At 37.2% G+C, this 22425-nt stretch overlaps 1 protein-coding gene across 4 annotated transcripts in view; it reads left to right on the top strand.

Moving 5' to 3' along the window:
• The window catches only part of INVS (inversin), a 142851-nt gene that overhangs the window by 74480 nt on the left and 45946 nt on the right, over positions 1-22425 (top strand). For all 4 annotated transcript variants that reach the window (XM_030829840.2, XM_030829836.2, XM_060300689.1 and 1 more), the window contains exons 6-11: positions 1070-1250; positions 3768-3877; positions 7249-7420; positions 12420-12575; positions 13310-13539; positions 17346-17452. In XM_030829840.2, coding sequence (XP_030685700.1) covers positions 1070-1250; positions 3768-3877; positions 7249-7420; positions 12420-12575; positions 13310-13539; positions 17346-17452 — 956 coding nt within the window. The remainder of the gene's footprint in view (positions 1-1069; positions 1251-3767; positions 3878-7248; positions 7421-12419; positions 12576-13309; positions 13540-17345; positions 17453-22425) is intronic.

Here is a 22425-nt window from a genome sequence, read left to right as displayed (position 1 = left end):
TCTTTAGCTGAAGCAATTCCAAAAGGATGACAGTAGAAAGTCATTTGCTGGCAGCACTTGCAGCAGCTGGGGAAGTAGGTCCTTTAGTCTTGAAGGAGGACCTAAGCAATGCATCATATCTGCTGCAAAGATCCAGTAGAAAAATAAATGTTGTGAACTATCAATTTAAACCGAATATCCGATAAACATATGATTTTAAAAAAACTGCACCTCATTCATAAAAGAAATACAAATTAAAACATCAGTGAAATGCTTTTCATACCTATAAGGGGAAAAATGTTGTAAGTTTGATAATACTAAGTGGTTAATATGTACCAGCATGTGGGGAAATAAAAGCTTTTACACATCGTCATGGATGTGTTAATTAGTACAGCCATTTAGAGAGCAGTTTGACAATACTAGCTGAAGATACAAATATCCTTCAACCCAGCAATTTCCCATCTAGGTGTCTGGGCTAGAGAAAAATCACATGTGCCACAAAGGGACATGTAAAGGAAGCGTGTTCATTGCAGCATTATGGTTAATAGTGGGAAAAAATGTAAATAACCTAAATATCCCTCAGTAGGAGAATGGTTAACTAAATTGTGGTTTAACAAATGGACTAGTATCATCATAGATACCCAAATGTATTGTGTTGGAATTAAAAATTCAAAAGTATAATTTTGAAAGAAAAAATTCAGGGATATGTATGGTATAATACATAAGTATAAATATTGAAAACACACATACAAAATTTAACTGTTGTTTATGGATGTATATATATGAAGCAAAAATACAAAACATATGCCTTTAGCTGAAGCTGTAAGAGATAAAAAAAGCACATTAGGCAAAATGTTGATCCCTATTTAATCTATTGATAGATGGTACATGTTGTTTATTGTATCTTTTCTGTACTTTTTATAGTTAAATATGAAATTTAATTTTTAAAGATTTAGACTATATACATTTTTTCTGAATGTATCACTTCTGCTGAGAGAGAATATGTAGGTTTCAAAAATTGCTCAGTTAATACTATGTCAAATGTGATTTAGTAAGGATTCCATGTATGTCTCTGGTTCCTTAAAAATAGGATGCTGCTCCAACAGAGTCTTTACTGAACTGGCAAGACTATGAGGGTCGAACACCTCTTCACTTTGCAGTTGCTGATGGGAACGTGACAGTGGTTGATGTCCTGACCTCATACGAAAGCTGCAATATAACATCTTATGATAACTTATTTCGAACGCCTCTTCACTGGGCAGCTTTACTAGGTGAGTTGAATGTGAAACCAAGGATCAACAGCAGGAGGAACTGCATGAGTATAGGAAATTTTCCATGGCTTCTCTCCCCCTGTCAGCTCCCACCTCCTATTTAATTGTTTTAGTTTTTAATTGATACGTGGCACTTTATACCTAAATCCCTCTGTTGTATGCTTAAATTTTAGCAATATAAAATGTATTCTCTGTTATATATTAATTTCAACATCGTGTCTTTTCATTTTTATTATAAAAGTAATGCACATTTGTTGACAAATGTAAATATAAAATTATCATCACATTCAATGCCTTTGCTTTTTTGGAGAAGGGCTTTAATTTTATGTGTGAGCTAATACTATGATATTTGATTTCCTTTTCATCATATTTCCTGATATGCCTTTGACTTAATCTTTTTGGGGATCACTTTTTTAGATGAGAGAGTATATATGTGTATGTGTCTGATTTTTGGCAATCTGAGAGTCTTTCTCTTTTAGTGAAGGAGTTTTACCCACTGATAATCATTGTTATAAATTGTATAATTTGATCTTTTTTCTGTTATTCTGCTCTTTGAGTGTTATTAGTGTTTTGGTTTTTTTCCTGATTCCTTTGTTTTCTGCCTTGTGGTGTGTGCATTATATTCGTTGTTGTTTGGTTTTGAATTGCCTAATGTTTTAGGAGGATTTTTAGGTTCTACTAGTAGTTACTTTTAAATTTTTAAGCCTAAATCAGAGTCCAGAGCAAAACTGTGTCTATTGATTCCCATCTATTTAAAATGAGGAATTTAGCACACTTTCACTTATCATTCTTTGGGTATTTGTAAATATAATCTGATAGTAATTATTAATTAATATTAATAATTATAATAAACCGTTATTATTATGGACTTAGTTTTTAAATTACACATTATCTCTTTTTTAAATGATTGCATTCAGTTTTATAGTCAGATTTATAATTATTATTTAGACTTCATTTCAAGGTGCAGTTTCATCCCTTTTTCTCTGCATTCTAGGAGGACTTTGCAAATTTGTCTCCACAGCACTAAATTGACTTGTGTTTCACAAGTTCAGCTTTCTTTCTGCCTCTTATAGATTGTATTTTAGGTTATATTTTGATTTCCTTCTCTCATCCATATTTCTTTTTATCTCAGCTTTTTTCCTTTTTATCTCCTTCCATTACCTTTTCATTTTAGATTATTCTCTTCTTAGGATATTCTGTTTCATTTCATAGAGGCCATCTCTTTGCAAAAGTCAAGGATGCCAAACAGTTGCCTGAAATTTTCCTCTGGATCCTTCTCTAGATCATTTTCTGAGGTATGCTCTTCTTCTTTCTGATGGTGTTCCTTTCTCCCTGTCCTAGAGTATGTTTTCATATAGCCTTTTCTGAATTTTTCTCTTTATCTTTCAAACAAGAGATATTTAGGGCTTCCCTGGTGGCGCAGCGGTTGAGAGTCTGCCTGCCGATGCAGGGGACACGGGTTCGTGCCCCGGTCCGGGAAGATCCCACATGCCGCAGAGCGGCTGGGCCCGTGAGCCATGGCTGCTGAGCCTGTGCGTCCGGAGCCTGTGCTCCGCAACAGGAGAGGCCACAACAGTGAGAGGCCCACATACCAAAAAAAAAAAAGAGAGATATTTAGATTAACTATGTGCATAGATTGCCTTTGATCCTGTTTTTGCCCATTCATGTTATGGAGAACTCCATCTCAAACCATAGCTGGAGAGCAGGTAGACGAGCACAACTCCCACTCAAATTCCTTTTTTTCTGCCTGGCTTTCATGCAGTGTATTGTTGCTCTGCTAATGTGGCATCTTCTTCATTGCCTCATTCCCTATACACTGAAGCAATGGCATGTATGAAATTCAGGTTTCCTAAATATACTATTACCAGGCTTATTTATTCTTTGATCCTTTCTACAGTTCTTCACTTGTGGAGACCACATCCACATCCTCCAAAGTGTACTGCAGAGCATGTTTCTCTACTACCACCTCATCATTCCTGCCCACTTGTTTTCTGGGATTTGAAATCACTGCCTAGATATTAAAAAATTGGGGGAGGGAGGTTAGAGGGGATGGATAGAAGGCCTCAGAGGTCACAAGAGTTTGTATTATAGGTTGTCCTCCTGAATAGCAGAAGAGGACAACTGTGCAGTTCTGATTGATGGTGCAATGGAACCTGGAGACTAGGGACACTGATGGCTGAGATGGGCTGGCTTCTAACGTGCTGCCTTCTGTTTTTATGAGCAGTTTTATAAGGTGAAGCCAGGGGATGCAGTGAGCGGATACCTAATACAGTTTTTTCTCAATCTGGCTATTATAATTAGTCGTTTCCTTCCTGGTGGAAGCATTAAGTTTTTAGTGTTGTAAGTTTTTGCCTTTATGCTACATAATCATGTATTTTCGTGAGAAGTTAGAAGAGGCTGCACTGGGCATTGTGAATGCTGGTTTATGTGCTAATGATTTTTCTTACCCCTTTCCTTTAAATAGATTATAAATGAATCAGTTCTTTTATGTGATAACTACCTTGTGTCTGCTTTCAGGCCACGCACAGATTGTCCATCTCCTTTTAGAAAGAAATAAGTCTGGAACCATCCCATCTGACAGCCAAGGAGCAACACCCTTGCACTATGCAGCTCAGAGTAACTTCGCTGTAAGTAAACCATGACAATTATCTTTTTTTTTAATTAAATTTTTATTTTGATATAATTGTAAATTCACATGCAGTTGTAAGAAATAAGACAGCAAGATCCCGTGTACCCTTCATTCAGTTCACTCCAGTGGTAACATCTTGCAAAAGTATAATATAATGTCATAAACTGGAAATTGATATTGATATAATCCACTGACCTTATTCAGGTTTCACACTGTTACATGTACTCATTTGTGTGTTTGTGTAGCAATTATTTTTTAACAATTGCTCATACTGTTCACTCTCTGATTCAGGTGATAGTCTGAATTTTTATAAAGTTGTTAGTCACGTGGGAAGTTTTAAAGAATTTTTATTTTAACTGTTCAGTGTAGCATTTTGCTTTACTGCAAGTGTACTTAATCTTTTTTGTTAATTGTAAGGCACTAAAGACAATCTAGTGTTTGGCAATCTATAATTGTCCTGAAGGCAGTGGGCAAGGCTTTAGAACTAAATAGACCTTGGCTAGAATCCTGACTGTGCTATTTGCTAGCTGTATGACCTTGCATAAGTTCTTAACCTCTCTGAATCTTAGTTTCTTCATATGTAAAATGAGAATAATTATACCTTTTATTTTAGGATTATTGTAAGGATTAGAGAAAGTTTATGACCAGTGCCTAGTGTAATACTTGGCATAGAGTAGGTATTCAAGAAATAGCATTCATTGTTATTATTATTTGTGCTAATAATTTTGTATATTGTACATCGGAGAAAGCAAAAATATGAATTATTGATATATCCAAAGATATTAACTATTATTAATAGTTCCTTCCTGCCACCCTTTACAGTTTACAAAGTACTTTCTCATCCATTATGTCACTCAGTCCAGCCAGCAACATGATAATGTCTAGGCTGCTTCAGCCTCCTGAGTATGAGTGGCCACTAAGAACTAGAGACACATCCAGAGAGGCACACATTAACGCAGTCACAGTGGATTTTGCTGCCTTCCACATGAGAGCGCATAGTGAAACACCTGGTTTCATTAAATTATGAGAATGTTATCATCAGCATAGTATAATTCCATCTTCCTGACCTCCCCAAATGCACTATTGAATTCACTGAATTCTTGGATTGAGAAAACATCTTATTTTCCCACTTTTCTTTCTCTCTGATACCCAGAGCAACTATAGCAATCATCCCCCTTCTTGGCATTCCTAAAAGTCTATTCTATATATCACCTAAAGTTTTGGTAAACCATTATCTTCTATTATCTCCCAAGATCTCAGAAAAATACAGAGTTTTTGAGGAGGAGTTCATTCTTATTACACATAGATAAGAAATCCAATTGGCCCAGTCTACTCAACCTATGGAAATCAGAATTCAATCCATATTTCAACATAGGCCTATGAAAGGATATGTTATCCCTACTTACAGATGAAGAAACCAAGGTTCCAAGAGAGTAAATGATTTGCTCAAGATCTTGAACCCAAGTCTTAGACTCCAAATTTAACCTATGTACAGAAACCAGTAATTAAGTAACTGCGCTAATGCAAGTAAGAAAGAACGCTAGAACATTATAGATGTTTATTCAAAGAAACACTTGCTTTAGACAATCTGCCAATTACAGAAATGATTTTTTAAGTTTTTTAATAATTATGCAAATTTTATAGGCTCAGTTTCAAGTCCCTTGATCTCCTGGGACTCTACTAATTCACAAAAGGTTGAAATTCTCTTTTTAAAAAACATCATCAACCACAACAGTCCCATAAAACCCTTGCAAACATTCATCATTAAGAAAACATACTCAACAAAGAAATGTTTGCAAATTATTAAAAGAAACCCCCCAAATCACCAACATTTTAAAATCTTATTTCTTTTTTTTTAATAAATGTATTTATTTACTTATTTTTGGCTGCATCAGGTCTTCATTGCTGCACATGGGCTTTCTCTAGTTGTGGCGAGCGGGGGCTACTCTTCGTTGCAGTGTGCAGGCTTCTCATTGCAGTGGCTTGTTGCGGACATGGGCTCTAGGGCATGGACTTCAGTAGTTGTGGCACGTGGGCTCAGTAGTTCTGGCTCGCAAGCTCTAGAGTGCAGGCTCAGTAGCTGTGGCACACGGGCTTAGTTGTTCTGCAGCATGTGCGATCTTCCTGGACCAGGGATTGAACCCGTGTCCCCTGCACTGGATTCTTAACCACCAGGGAAGTACCAAAATTTTATTTCTTTATTCAAATCTACTTAATAAGGACATACACTAGATCCTAAGGAGCACTAAGCTGTAATACCTCAGTAGCTCAACATCTAGTTTTAAGACGAGGAAGCAGTGTGTGTTACAGTGGAAAGAGTGAAGTGATTTAACCCTGCATTCTACTCCTGTTAACTGCTACCAATGCTTATATGACCTTGAGTCTAAATGTCATCTGTAAAGTGAGGAGCTGGACGAGATGAGCCCTTAAATTTTTTCTTGCTCTGAAATATTGATCATCAACATTTTGTACATTTTTGGCCAACTCACAGCCTCCAGAAATTGTTTTCTTCTGAAACTATTTTATTTCCATTCAAGCAAAAGTTTCTATGATCTTCCTAAAAGCTTGTAAGCATCTGAGTTTTGAGGAAAGATGCAATTTTAAATGCTATGAATATTAACCCCCATTAAAATTGTTAAACACTGTTAGAATTACTAAGGGTCCTAATTTTTGTATGATTCTATAGAGGAAGGACCTTGAATGTAGGAAATGCTGAATAAATATTTGTTTAGATGAATTGAACACTGCATTTCTCAGTAACCACCCATAATTATTTGATAAATGCACTATTTTTAAAAATAGCAACAAAACATACAGTGAGAGAATGTATTAGGCTTCTCTGCAGTTGAGTTTTTAAACTTAATTGAGGATGATCATTCTCAATTATTAGAATGTTGAATGAGGGAGTTAGGTTATATTTTTGAAGTGCTATGAAAACTAAAACCAATGTATAAGGACAGAAGATTGTTACTTTCAATGGAAATTGTAATTTCGTTACTCATAAAAAGATAATTTCATTTGATTCAAAAGTAGAGGAAGGGGCTTCCCTGGTGGCACAGTGGTTGAGAGTCTGCCTGCTAATGCAGGGGACACGGGTTCGTGCCCCGGTCCGGGAGGATCCCACATGCCGCGGAGCGCCTGGGCCCGTGGGCCATGGCCGCTGAGCCTGCGCGTCCGGAGCCTATGCTCTGCAACGAGAGAGGCCGCGACAGTGAGAGGCCCGTGTACCGCAAAAAAAAAAAAAAAAAAAAAAAAAAGTAGAGGAAAAAATACTTTGCTTCTTAGTGGAAGTCACATATAACACTGACTTTCTTACCAAAGAAAATGCTACTCTCTTGTCTCAAATTTTTAAATGAAGTTTTCTTACAGGAAACAGTTAAAGTGTTTCTAAAACATCCTTCAGTAAAAGATGATTCAGACCTTGAAGGAAGAACATCCTTTATGTGGGCTGCTGGGAAAGGCAGTGATGACGTCCTTAGGACTATGCTGAGTTTAAAATCTGACATTGACATTAACATGGCAGACAAGTATGGAGGTACAGGTAAGAACTGGCAGACATATTCAGTTTGCTTTCATTCAAGCTTCAAAGTGTAGATGGTGCTATTTTGCAAAATAGTAAGTTGAAACCATTGTTCCTAATCTAATATTGTTTGACTTTCATCTTAACTTTTTAAGTTTAGGTTGCCAGGACATCACTCCAGCAGCTTTATTTCTTCCGAGTATTATGGCTAAAATTAGCCTGTGTTTCTACCAAGTGAATCTTGGCATTTGATTTACAAGCCTTGTTGCTCCTTAGACATGATTGCGGGAACTCTTCTAGTCATATATCTTTGTGTAAAAAAGAATGAACCTGCATTTTAAAACTATACATACCTAGCAATTATTAACTATATTTTCAACCATTTAGAATTACATTTTAGAGAACACACACATCTAAGTATGTTCTCACCAGGCTCATTTAATATGCTCTTTTCTCAGTTTTGAACAGCATTGCTGCATCCTGAATCTCCCATTTCAGAGTTAACCTCCCATGGCTCTAGAAGCTTCAAAGCTTCAAAATCTCTTACTAGGTGCTTCCTTTAATCTCTTTTTCTAATAAGAGAGCCCTCTAACTATGTGTTGATTAGTAAGAGAAGTATAAGTTTTTTAACACTCATTGTCACCTTAGAGGTCTCTTCCTTATATACTGCAGTCAGCCCTCCATATCTGAGGGTTTTGCATCTGCGGATATGGAAGCCTGACTTGTATTCACTGTACTATACCATCTTATATAAAGGTCTTGAGCATCTTCAGATTTTGGTATCAATAGAGGCTCCTGGAACCAATCCCCCACAGATATCAAGGGACACCTGTATATCCAAATTGCAAGTCAGAAAGAGAAAGAAAAATCACACAACAGCACAATAACACTGAACAGAAGAAAACCTCAGCTATGAGCTTCTCAATGTTATGTTTTTTTATTTGTAGAAACATACTAGAGCTGTTTGCACCTACCTGTTATCCTGGATAAGATCTTTCTTGACCACCGACACTATTGATGTAGCACTTGGGGGACAGAGGGGAATGGAGTTGCTATACCTCGTATCTCCCTCCCTATACCGAGACCATCTCACCTTCTAATTTTTTAAAAAGAGTTTTTAGGTAATATCAATTTTGATAAAGCCTTTAACTTTTTAAAGTATTGAATATTTCTATACCAAAGCTTCATAATAGACCTTAAGCTTCTTAAGGAGTATTGTACAGGCGCATAGGACACTGAGCTTATAAATGATTTGAATATTTAATTTTTTTGTCAGAATTGTATTAGTATGCAGTCTTTATCACTAGCATCACTCTTTGTTTAACTTTTCATGTATTTTAATAAAGTATGAGCTAGGATACTTGCATTCTGTCGACCAAAGTTGCCTTTCTAATGTGCATCATGGTTGGGGTTGAGACATAAATTCCTCTCAAATTCATTCATTCCCTGGGCTCTTTATCCTAAGGAGATTTTATTATATGTCAGAGATACCTTCCTGACATTTCTATTCTATGCAGGTGAGTTCCTTTCCATCATCCCTCTACAGAGTTGTTTTGCCTTAATTAAAAAAGAGTTCTTATCAATAGCAATATATGGGTATTATTTGGATCTTGATTCAAATAAATAAATTACAAAAAAATTATAAAGCTCTCAGGAAAATGTGAACACTATCTGGATATTTGATATTACAAAGCTTTTGTTAATATTTTTTAGATATGAAAATGGGCCTATCTTTTCTTTGCTTGACTGGGGCTGGGGCTCTGCAAACCACATTCCCTCTTTGCCAGCAGGGGAGTCAGCCCATAGGGGGCAGTACAGGGAGACTGGAAAGCTGGAAGAGGAGCAGGGGAGTGCATCTTCCTGTTTGCTTCCTATTCTTGTTTTTGTTTCCCGTTCCTGTCAGCAATACCCTAGTAAGTCTCACACAACAGAGTACTGAGAGCTTGTTCCAGTGGCAACAGTTAATTTCACTTTGCAGCTTTTCCAGCACTTACGGTAGCCGCCAAAGAGCACCCTCCTCAGAGATACCCGCAACAGCCAAGCAAAGCCCCTCCTCTGAGGTCTGAGCTTCGGCTCTGCCTGGTGCCTCTTCTGAGCGTTTAAAGTTGTAATAATTCCATCCTCTTCTTTTTGTTTCCTCAGTCTTAGAATTGCTCGCCGTTTTCTGCATTTACTGCCTCTGTGATACCTTACTGTTCCCTTTTTGCTTTTTCAGTTCTTCAGTACAAAGGTAGCAATTCTTCATATTGAATTCTGTTAGAGTTATATGAGAGATACTCTGACTGATACAGTGGTTGTGTTTAAAAAAAGAATCCTTGTCTTTCAGACATACTAAAATATTCACAAACGGAAGCATATGACTCTAGAATTTTCTTCAAAAAATCAGAAGTGGGGGAATGGATAGCAGTTAGATGGAACAAGGTTAGCCAACACATAATTGTTGAATCTGGGTGATGACAATATTGAGTTCATTGGACTATTATTGCCTTTACTTTTGAATATGTTTGAAATTTTCCATAACAGAAAGTTATTGAAAATAATTTTTAAAGCTCCTAGGTAAACTTGTGGTACTTTTTCAAAGAGGGAGCAGCAATAGTAGTCTAAGATTGTTTTAAAATAAATGAAAAAAGTCAGAAATGGGGAATTTCCTTTAATATCATTAATTCTATCTTATGCTTAATTGAAATTTTGTCTGTTTTTTAAAAATTTGACATTGATATTTGTCTGAAGAGTATCTGTTGCATACTTGAAGCCACATTACATAATTGTAGAATTTCAGAAGTAAAAAGTACCTTAAAATTAAATCTAGTCCAGGGTTTTCCAAACCATGTTCTTCAGAGCAACACGTTCCTATAGAGGTACCTGAAATGTTGCTGAGGGGTAAATGCTTAAGTGAGTAACCCTCTACCCCTACTTTAGTCAGAACCACTCAACTCTTAACTATTTTATATGTTGGATGTTGTATAAAATTTCATATGGGAGGGAAAAAAAGCATTCTTATGCTCTTAAATGTGAAAATCACAGAACTCTCACAGATATATCATGCCTTAATTTGCCTTATAACATTCTCACCAGTGTTTTTCACCAAAGACATCTCCCCAGTGTCTTTCAGCCTCTGGTTGAACAGCTCCAATATAGAGAACCCATTACTTCCATCTTAATCTCACTCTATCAGGGTGCGCTTCCTTATACTGAGCCAAAATTTGTCAAACTGAATGTTCCACTCTGCGTTGTCTTCCATATGACACACTTCAGATTTTTGAAGTCTCTCACACCCATCTGAATCTTGTCTAGGCCAAACTAACATTCAGCCATTTAGGTCAGGCTTTTCAAACTCAAGTATGCATGAGAATTACTAGGGCTGTTCCCAGACTATATAGAGATCCTACATCAAATCCTGTCAAGAAGTCCTGTTGACTCCACCTCCAAAATATAATCTAAATCTTTCTGCTTCTCTCCATCTCCATTCCTGTCACCCTAGTTCAAGCCACCACTGTTTTCACCCAGTCAACTGCGCTAGCGTTAACTGGTCTCCCTGCTTACACTCTAATTTACTATAATGCATTCTCAAAACAGCTAGAGTGATCTGTTGAAAGCATAAATCGAATATCACTCAGCTACGTAAAGCCCTTCAGTGTCTTCCATCACTCTGACCTGTATGGCCATTTATGGTCTGGCCTTTTCTACCTTTCTGACTTACCTCATTCTCACTCATTGTGCTGCAGCTTCTTTGCCTTCCTTAAACACATAGATTCATTCCTACCCCTGTACTCATTGTTCTCTTTGCCCAGACTACTCTCCCTTGAGATCTCTGCTTTGCTGTCTCTTTTTTATGATTTACTCTCAACTTAAATGTCAGCACCTTAGCAAGGCTTTCCCTAACCACCAATCAAAAGTAATCCCCCAGTCACTCTATATATCAAAATACTTTTTACTTCTTTAATTATACCATCCATCACCATCTAATACTTAAATGTTATTACTTCAGTGTTCTTGTCTTTTGTTTTGCTTCCTCTATGAGAATATAACCTTAGCTATCTTGTTCCCTGCTGAATTCCCAGCATTATATTAGTACCCAGTCCGCAATAGCTTCTCAACAAATCCCCAGGAATCTGCATTTCATAGGCATCCCAGGTTTGGTCCATGGATCACACTTTATGAAAGAAACATTATCCTAGACAGTATAGAGCCATAACCCTTAGAAAGAATTGACCCAGGCCTCTAGACAGTTATCCTGAAAAATTCAGAATTTAGAGTGATGAATTAAATAGAATTTCAAGAGTAATCTAAAGAGTGATGATATAAGCACTAGAGTGGAATAATGTAGGCAGGGATCAGCGTAATGTGAAACTCACACATAGTCAAAATTACTCTTTCAAACCCCTTACCAGAGAGGAGACTACATTCCATCTCACTTTTTTCTCCAATCTTGAAAGGAATTGCTGTTTTTGAAATTGCGCCCTGAGGAAATAGCTGACTTGCATTTGGAGTCATGTTGTATGAAAAATGCACTCAGTGCAGTAAGATACACATACTCTCAGTACCATGTGGGTACACAGACCAACTGCAGGAATAGCACAGGTAACCAACTGAAGGAACAGTAGATTGACGGTCCCATCACACAACCCGTCAGGGACATATACTAATTGAGTGGGTTTGTGGGCAGAATTGCCTGCATCATTTAAATCATTTCTCTTTGTCATTTTTTTGTTCTCTTACTCTCTTAGAAAGAGGAAAAGATAATAAACTAGTAACTGAGGAGACCATTTCAGAACAACAGGATGGAAAGGAAGAAAACAGTGAGATGAGAAAGGTAGAAGGAAAGGGGAAAAGTGTGAGTAATACATATGAATAGAAAGGAAGATAGAAATCTGTTAAAGTTAAAAAATAGAGAATCCTGAAGATTAAATTGCATTTAGCCAAAATGATGAGAAAATCAAAAGTGAAGAAGACACATAGTATAATAAAAAGGTAAAGCTGTTATTTGGAAGCTCTTCACTTTCTTTCGCTCCCTTTTTAGCTTTACATGCTGCTGCCCTTTCTGGCCATGTCAGCACCGTGAAGTTATTATTGGAAAATAATGCTCAAGTAGATGCTACTGATGTCATGAAACATACTCCACTTTTCCGAGCCTGTGAGATGGGACACAAAGATGTGATTCAGACACTCATCAAAGGTTAGTTATTAAGAGTGCTCCTAACAAGTCACTCTCAAAAGGTAGGATTTCTTGCATTCACCTTATTTTTTAATAGATTTATTTTATTTATTTATTTACTTACTTACTTATTTTTGGCTGCGTTGGGTCTTCATTGCTGCATGCGGGCTTTCTCCAGTTGCAGCGAGTAGGTTACTCTTCGTTGCGGTGTGCGGGCTTCTCATTGCGGTGGCTTCTCTTGTTGCGGAGCACGGGCTCTAGGCGCGCAGGCTTCAGTAGTTGTGGCTCACGGCCTTAGTTGCTCCATGGCATGTGGGATCTTCCCGGACCAGGGCTCGAACCCGAGTCCCCTATGTTGGCAGGCGGATTCTCAACCACTGTGCCACCAGGGAAGCCCCTCCATTCGCCTTTGAAATATAGCTTTACATGGCAGAGAGCTGCCTGGGTAGAAGGATGGAGGGAAGAGCCTGGCATCAGGAAACTCAAGGTTCACTGCTAGCTCCACCTGTTAGTAGCTGTTTGATTTGCAAAAAGTCACTGCACCTGCCTGATCCTCAGTTTCACTTTATGTAAAAGGGGAAGGAGTCCTACCCTGACCAGTTCACAGGCTTATTGTAAAAATCTGAAGTAGATGATATACATGAAAGCTTTTTGCTGAGAGTAAAGCGTTTAAAGGACTGTTGTTATATTTTTTAAACTTCTTTTTGATAAATGTTCTCTGATTAGACATTTTCATTATATTTTTGCTTTTTCAGGTGGAGCAAGGGTAGATCTAGTCGACCAAGATGGACATTCTCTTCTACACTGGGCAGCGCTGGGAGGAAATGCTGATGTCTGCCAGATATTGATAGAAAATAAGATCAACCCAAATGTGCAGGATTATGCAGGAAGAACCCCACTGCAGTGCGCTGCATATGGGGGATATATCAACTGCATGGCCGTGCTCATGGAAAATAACGCAGACCCTAACATTCAAGACAAAGAGGTAGAAATTCTACGTCTTTTTTATATTGTCTGCTCCAAAGTGTTTGGAGCATTGCCTCTTTGTTAACTAAAATTAAGGAAGACAACAATTTACCAAGTGAAGAGATCACTCACAAATCTGTTAATTAAAAGTGATTTGTATTTGTCCATGTTCTCTTCTAGTCCTTGCCTATATATGCATATATAATTTAACAAAGTCATCATATAGAACGGGAACGGTTTGATAACTTTTATAAAATATATATATGGCATATGATTATAGGTATATAAATATATATATCATATGATTTTACAAACCACATTTTGTTTTGCTCCCTCAGAATTATCACCAGTACTTTTTCAATTGGTATATAATTTTTTTCATAATCATGGATGCTTAATATTCCAGAGTTCTGAGAGCTTTCTGTAAAATAACTCATTCACTCCTCACAGCAAGTCTATAAAGTAGTTACTATTATCATCCCTGTTTTACAGAGGAGGAAATTGAAGCTCATGGAGCTTAAATAATTACCCTAAGGTGACAACAGTGGTGGGAGTATTGCGGGGGAGTCAGGTCCAACCTATGCCTGTAACCTAGACTTTAGAATTAAATCAGTAACTTCCTATTGCTGGATACTTTTTCATTATTTATAGAACATGTTGCATTAATCATCTTTGCGCATTTAACTTTTTCCTTTTGGGTTATTCTCTTAGAATAATTTCATGTAAGTGAGATTTTTGAATCAAAGTAATGAATGGTATATGAATGTGACTAGGCTCTGATATATACTTTCACACCAATTATTAAAACACACAGGTTAATCTGTGCTTCCCTCAGCTATGTAGCAGTGTATTGATTTCTCTCAGTTTAGCCAATATTGACATATTTTGCTAGTTTACTTACTTTAACTCTTTAAAAATACTAGCATATTATGTTTTCCAAGTCAGAAAATATATTCCCTATTAATTCATTGAATAAGTATTTATCAAGATTGTTACTATATGTGAAAGTAACATAATGAAAAACGTGTAAAATATGGTCCCTATACCAATGTTATTAGAAATGCATCTTTTATACTTTGTTGTACCTTTTACATTTTTTTTTACAAGTTCATACATAAGTAGTATATTACTTATGTAAGCTACTTCCCACTTCTGTTAGTTTTCATGTGTATTGTTTTGGACTATCCAAATAAACAATCATGCTGTCTGTGAACAATAACATTTTTATTTCTTTCTTTCCAATTCTTATGACTTTCATTTCTTTGTCTTGCCTTATTGAACTAGCTAGGACCGCCAATGCAATAGAACTGGTGATAGCTGACATCCTTAAGTCATTCTGGCTTCTCAGGGGAAGCTTTAAATATTTCACCATTGAATGTGATGTTTGCTATAGATTCTCTTATATTTTTGGTTGCTAAGAGTTCTTCTAAATCACAATTAGCTGTTTAATTTTCATCAGATACTGTGTCTGCATCTATCAACATGATTATGTTATTTTTTCTATTCTTTGCTATTAATGTGGTGAATTACATTGACTACATTGTCCTACTTATGATATATTTTTGAAATATATGTATTGATGGATTTTTGTTTGCTAATATTTTTGCATTTATGTTCATGAGAGAGATTGACCTATAATTTTCCTTTCTTACATTGTCATGTTTTGGTAGCAAGGTTACATTGACCTTATGAAAAGAGTTAGGGAGTAGTCCCTCTTTTCTTATTCTCCTAAAGAATTTGTGTAAGATTGTGTTAAATTCTTCTTTAAATGTTTGGAAGAATTCCCTGCTGAAGTCATCTGGTCTAGGGGTTTTCTTTGTGCAAAGGTTGTTAATAACTGATTCAGCTTCATTAATAATTAAAAAGACAATTCAGATTTTCTAATCATTTTCCGTTCAGCTTTGGTAAGTTGCATTTTTTTTGAGAAATTTATCCATTTTATTAAAAATGTCAAATGTATTCACATAAAGTTCATCATACATTCTGTTTTCTATTTTATGTCTGTAAGACCTGTAATGATTTCCTCTTATTCATTCCATACATTGGTAATACATGTTGTCTCTTTTCTTTTTTTAAAAAAATTTCAGTCTTGCTTATTCATCTCTTCAAAGGACTCCAGTCTTTTTAAATTTTCTATATTTTAAGTTTTTCACTATTTCATTGGCATTTACTCTTATCTTTATTATTTCCTGCCATCTGCTTCCATCAGATTTGATTTAATATTTTTTAAAAGATTCTTTTGATGAAAGTTTAAATCATTGATTTTTTTCAATATTTTTTTTCAGTATATGTATTTAAGCATGTTTCCTATTCTAAGCATGCTTTAGCTCCATCTTACAAATTTGGATAAATTGTACGATCACTATCATTCAACTCAAACACTGTCTGATTTCCATTTTGATTTATTATTTGACCCATAGATTATTTAGAAGTGTATTATTTAATTTCCAGGCAGTTGGGCATTTTCTCATTATCTTTTTGTTTTTGATTATATTGGTTTCCTATTGCTGCTATAAAAAATTACCAGAAACTTAGTGTCTTAGAGCAACACAAATTTATTATCTTACTGTTCTGGAAGTCAGAGTCCAAAATGTCCTAAAAACCAAGGTGTTGGCAGGACTTCATTCTCTTTGGAGGCTCTAGGAGAGAATCTGCTTCCTTGACTTTTCCAACATCTAGATGCTGCCCACATTCTGTGGCTTGTGGCTGCATTCCTCACAGCTGGCAGTGACTGGCTGAGTCTCGCTCATGCTACATCACTCTGGCATTCACCTTCTGCCTCTCTCTGTCACTTACTTATAAGGACACTTGTGGTTATATTGGGCCCACCTGGATAATCCAGGATAATCTCCCCAACTCAGAGTGAGCTGATTAGTAACCTTAATACCATCTACAACCTTAATTCCCCCTTTCCATTTAATATGATATAGTTACAGATTCCAGAGATTAGGATGTAGACATCTTTGCAAGGGAGTTCCTTATTCTACCTACCGCACTGATTTGTAGCTTAAATTTTACTGTAGTTAAATAACATACTCTGAACTATTTTAATCTTTCAAAAGCTTTTGAGGCTTTCTTCATATCCCCACACTTGGTTGATTTTGGTAAATGTTCTATGTATACTTGAAAAGGGTACTAATTTTGTCATTGTTCAATGCAATGTTTTATATACATATCACTTAGTTCAAATTTTACATTGTATTGTTCATGCCTTCTGTATCTTTACTGCTTTTTTATCTATTTGTTCTATCAACTATTGTAAAGATGGGTTAAAAATCTCCCACTGTGATTATGGATATGACTATCTCCCCTTTCAATTTTGTCAATTTTAATCCTGTATATTTAGAAGCTGTGCTATTATGTGCATACAGATTTAGGATTGTGATATCTTCCTCTTTGACGCCTTTAACTCTATGAAGTATTCCTTTTTATCTCTAGCAATGCTTCAAGCCTTTTTTATCTTTCATGACATTGAAATGTTTTAAGAATACAGGCCATTTATTTTATAGAATTTCACTCAATTTGAGTTTGCCTAATGATTCATCATAATTAGATTCAAGTTTTACATTTTGGGTTGGAATATTGCAAAAGGGATATTGAATTCTCGGGGTATCACTTCTGGAGACATTTGATGCCTCTTAACATAGTATTAATTTTGATCATTTGGTTAAGATACAGTCCATTTTTTCCACTGTATACTTAATATTTTCTCTTTTTGTAATTAAGCAGCTTGAGAGAAGTGTTTATATATTTGAGTCATCATAAATAACTATGTGTCCAAAAATACTGACACCAGATGTACTTGATTTTTCTTTATGTTTGTAGGGAAGGACAGCTTTGCACTGGTCCTGTAACAATGGATACCTTGATGCCATTAAATTACTACTAGACTTTGCTGCTTTCCCTAATCAGATGGAAAACAATGAAGAGAGGTAAGCCATTGATAAAAGGAATATATTGTTGTTCATCTCACATCCTTTCTGCCATATTTTAAAAATCTCAAGTTTAGATATTGGTTCAGAAATAAGTATATTCATAAGGAAACACTACACTAAGAAATCCTGAACCAGAAGAAAAGAACAAAAGTTCTATGCAGTGTTGATTTAGAATCATGGGATTTTTTTTTTTTTACATCTTTATTGGAGTATAATTGCTTTACAATGGTGTGTTAGTTTCTGCTTTATAACAAAGTGAATCAGTTATACATATACATATGTTCTAGAATCATGGGATTTTAAAGCTACTCAGAACTTTAGATATTGCCTAGGGCAAGCTCACATTTTCCAGATGAAGAAATTAGGGCTTCTGGCTTTCGGCTGGTAGCATCAAGTCAGGGGAGTCCTGACTCACCAGGACTACGAATTCGGTTAGGCCAGTGGAATGTGTTATATATTCAAGAAGTTTCTCTTGATGAAGAGGATATTATCAGTTAGTGGACAGAGGTGCCACCATGCAGCATGAAAAAATAAGGAAAAACTAAGATGAAAGTTTGGGATTTTAATTTAAATACAGATTTCTTGAATAATATGAGATCCACAGATTTAGGCTGGAGTTGTTGTCCAAGAACCCAGGCCCAATAAAAAGGACTAGACATAGTGTGAAGTCTAAGCAAGAGAGATTCTTGATGGTCTTGGATCTAGGAAGATTCTAGTAACTTGTAGGTAACGAATAAGATGGTAATCAGATTTCCATACCCGAGTCCCCCCAGCCCAGGTCTGTGCTTTAGTTTTCATTGTTCATGGATGCTGTCACTAAAATGGCCCTGCAGTGACACCATCCCCACACTCTTGGTCACCACCAGCTCTTTCTGTCAGGAGATGGGAGACTCTGTAGGAAAGAGGGTTTCTCTAGTCCTGCTGTCTTGGAGGAAACATGGGGCCTTCATCTTTCCCACTTCTTTCAGAACCTTTCCCCATTAGTTATACCTCCATCTGTTATTCTCCAGTTCCCTTTCTTCTGAAGTTTGTCTTCTTTGCCTTCTCTCACACTGTCTTCCCTGCCTGCATTTCTTTATCATCACATTTAGACTGAAATCTGTGTCTGAATGGTCACTGACAAATTCCTAGTTGATAAATCACATGATGTCTTCATGATGTCTTCTCTGCCCACCCTCATTGGCCTTTCTTTATCTCCTTTCTATTGCCTCCTCTTCTTTACCTTATTGAGCCTATATCTTCTCTAAGCTTCTGTGACAGTATATTTTCTTCTATTTTATTTATTTATTTTTTTATTTTGGCCGTGCCTCGCAGTTTGCGGGATCCCCAACCAGGGATCAAACCCTGCAGTAGAAGCACAGAGTCCTAATCACTGGAACGCCCAGGAATTTCCCCAGTTCTCTTCTTTTATTATTATTTATTTATTTATTTTTGGCTGCTTTGGGTCTTCGTTGCTGTGTGTGGGCTTTTCTCTAGTTGTGGCGAATGGGAGCTACTCTTCGTTGTGGTGCGCGGGCTTCTCATTGCGGTGGCTTCTCTTGTTGCAGAGCACGGGCTCTAGGTGCGTGGGCTTCAGTAGTTGCAGCACGTGGGCCCCAGAACACAGGGGCTTCAGTAGTTGTGGCACACGGGCTCAGTAGTTGTCGCTCTCAGGCTCTAGAGCGCAGGCTCAGTAGTTGTGGCGCATGGGCTTAGTTGCTCCACAGCATGTGGGATCTTCCCGGACCAGGGCTTGAACCTGTGTCCCCTGCATTGGCAGGTGGATTCTTAACCACTGCACGACCAGGGAAGTCCCCCAGTTCTCTTCTAATCATGCGCCTTCTCCATTTCTTTGGCTTCTGTTCCATTTTTTATTTTTTAAATATAAACAGTCTTCAAGGACTGTATCTCTTCTCTCAGCCTATCTCCTTTGGGGACCTGACCAACCACCGAGGCTTCCGCACTCACTTGGGTGCTGGTAAGTTCTCAATCTCTATTTCAGACTCAGCACCCCTCCTTGGTTCACACTGTCATCTCCACTTCATTACCAGCACCATTGTCTAGATCTTGCCCTCTTTGACTCTTTCTGGGATTATCGCAATGCCTTACTTGTTTTCCTTCCTTTGATCTTTCCCTCCTTCAATTCGTCACCTTCCAAAGTAGCCTTTCTAAATCATATCACTAATATAATTGTTAATCATGTCATTCCCCTGTTCAAATACAGTCTTGTCTAAGATTGTTCTGCCCCACAGTCATGTGTCCCAAACTGTGTTCTCCCTACACTGTGAATCTTTGCAGCACTTGGCACATTTCACATTATGTTATGATTGTATGTAATCTGTCTTCCCTATTAATGGAGAGCTCCTGAAGATCATGGTCATCTCTGTATTGCTCACAGTGCCTTTCATGAAGTAGATGCTCAGTAAATAACTGTTCAGTTGTCAAATCAGTGTTTTCAGGCTCCTAGGAGCATCACCCTGCTTCATACCAGCCTTAGAAACTTATGTGGAATTCTTAGACCATGTGCAGACTTAGATAAAGCAGATTAGTGTGCCTTACTTTGGGAGTGATAAGTAACAGGGAAGAGCTAAATCGGACTCCACATTGGATCAGTGTCTTTGACTTTAACCTTAGCTTTTCGTTCCTTTTGTTACTATAATCATACATAATGGCCTGCCTCAGGGAACGCTGCCCACCTGTGAATGGCTGCAAGAAAAAGGAAACCAACACATCCCCTCACTGAGGCTGGCCATTCCAGATGTTTTGCAAGACTGGTTGCCCTTTTATTTTACTTCCTCACTGCCTCTTCCTCTCTGATTCTGTAAAAGAAACTGGCATCCAGACCCAGATAAGATGGTTTTTCAGAGACACTAGTCTGCCATCTTGGTCTGCCGGCTTTCCAAATAAAGTATTCCTTGCCTCAACACCTCGTCTCCGATTCATTGGCCTGTCGTGTGGTGAGCAGAGCAAGCTTGAACTTGGTAACGATTATATAAAGAACTCACTGTCTCTATTATAGTCAACTGACAATTGCAAAACAAAAAAAGACTTGAAGATTTAGGTATTTGAACACTTAAGGAAACTGGAAAGCCAAGTGAAGTCCTCAAGGCTGAGGTTTTGACATTAAAACAGATATGTGGGGCTTCCCTGGTGGCGCAGTGGTTGAGAGTCCGCCTGACGATGCAGGGGACACAGGTTCGTGCCCGGTCCGGGAAGATCCCACATGCCGCGGAGCGGCTGGGCCCGTGAGCCATGGCCGTTGAGGCTGCGCGTCCGGAGCCTGTGCTCCTCAACGGGAGAGGCCACAACAGTGAGAGGCGCGCGTACGGGGGGGCGGGGGGGAAAAAAAAAACTACAATGAGGTATAACCTCACGCTGGTCAGAATGGCCATCGTTAAAAAGTTAATATATGCTGGAGAGGGTGTGGAGAAAAGGGAACCCTCCTTCACTGTTGGTGGGAATGTAAATTGGTGCAGCCACTATGGAGAACTGTATGGAGATTCCTTTAAAAACTAAAAAAAACAAAAACAAAAACAGATATGTGAAGGTGCTGAAGGTTTCTCCCTTTGAAACCCTGAAAAAACAAAAGGGAAAGATAAGGATGTATTCTATAACAGTGTTTACTGCCTGACTGCTATTTTTTTAGGAAACAATAAAAAAAGTAATATTTTGTAATTCAATTTCCATTTATATGCTAACCCTTAAATTTCAGACCTAAGTAAGCATGTGAATTAAGGTGCTTACTGCCTGCTGGAGTAAACATATGTTTAATTACAGACCAAAAGACCAAAAGAAAGAGTCTCCTAAGTGTACTTGCCAGTCTACAGGTAAAAAGAGACAGTGGCAATATCCCAGTCTCCTTTAATGTTTCATCAGCCATGCACGTTGATGTACACGTGTCGGGACTTGGCACTGCCTTTTATATTTATTGACATTCCAGTGTAGGCTTTCTACTTATTCCATCAGATCATTCCCACATGGCAAGTCCAGTTGAATCTTGTCGCTTGTCTTTATCTACATTGTTTCTTGACTGGTTACCATCAATGTAGTGCTAATTTTTACTTCACGTGCATTGACACAAACCACTTGATGTGCACTGTATAGACATAATTTTTGCCAATCACTGCTGATTTTCAGTCAATAACTATCTGACAGCCATACTCTGACATAGATGGGAGTATTCACAACACTAGAATGTTTCTAAATTGAGTTTGGGATGAAGAAAAATTCAATAGTAATAATCACAATATGGTCAGTTGCTTAAACACTAGGTATAGATGTCAATCTTAAACCTTGCTAGATATTTGGATTGTGTCTCCCTGAATCAAAAATTGACTGAGAATTGTAATTTGAATAAACCAATTGTTAAAAAACAAAGACATTTTTGAGAAAATCAGGAGAACATGTATTTAGAGTGGGCATTAGATCTTACTAAGGAATTCCTGTTAATTTTGTTAATACAAGGACATTGTGGTTATGTTCACATTATTTATAGATGAATCTAAAATGCAGAGAGATTAAATGATAGGAGCTCTGGGATTTGCTTTATTTGTTTGTTTATTTATTTATTTGCCGTGCCGCTGCTCGGCTTGCAGGATCTGGCAGTGAAACCGCCATGTCCGCCAGGGAATTCCCCTGGAATTTTTTTTAAAATACTTGAGCAAAAATAAAAAGGAAGGGGATAGATGAAGCAAATACGGCAAAAGTTTTGCTAATTATTAAATTTGGGTAATGAGAATATAAAGCATTATTATGCTGTTCTCTTTTGTTTATGCTTGAATTTTCTCATAATAAAAATATAATTTTTTTGTAATAAAAATATTTAACATATTTGAAATGCAACTTTCTATCCACAAGCAGCCTGAGAGATCTAGTTCTTCTTCTTCCCTTCATTTCACCTTTTACAGATGAGGAAATAGAAGCTCAGAGAAGTGAAGAGAATGCCCAGGGGTCTGCTGACTTCCAGTTCAGCATTCTTTAGGGTATATTAT

Source organism: Globicephala melas, chromosome 6 (assembly GCF_963455315.2).
Source record: "Globicephala melas chromosome 6, mGloMel1.2, whole genome shotgun sequence".
In the NCBI taxonomy this organism is placed as follows: Eukaryota; Metazoa; Chordata; class Mammalia; order Artiodactyla; family Delphinidae; genus Globicephala; species Globicephala melas.
This window is presented reverse-complemented; position numbering and strand designations above follow the sequence as displayed.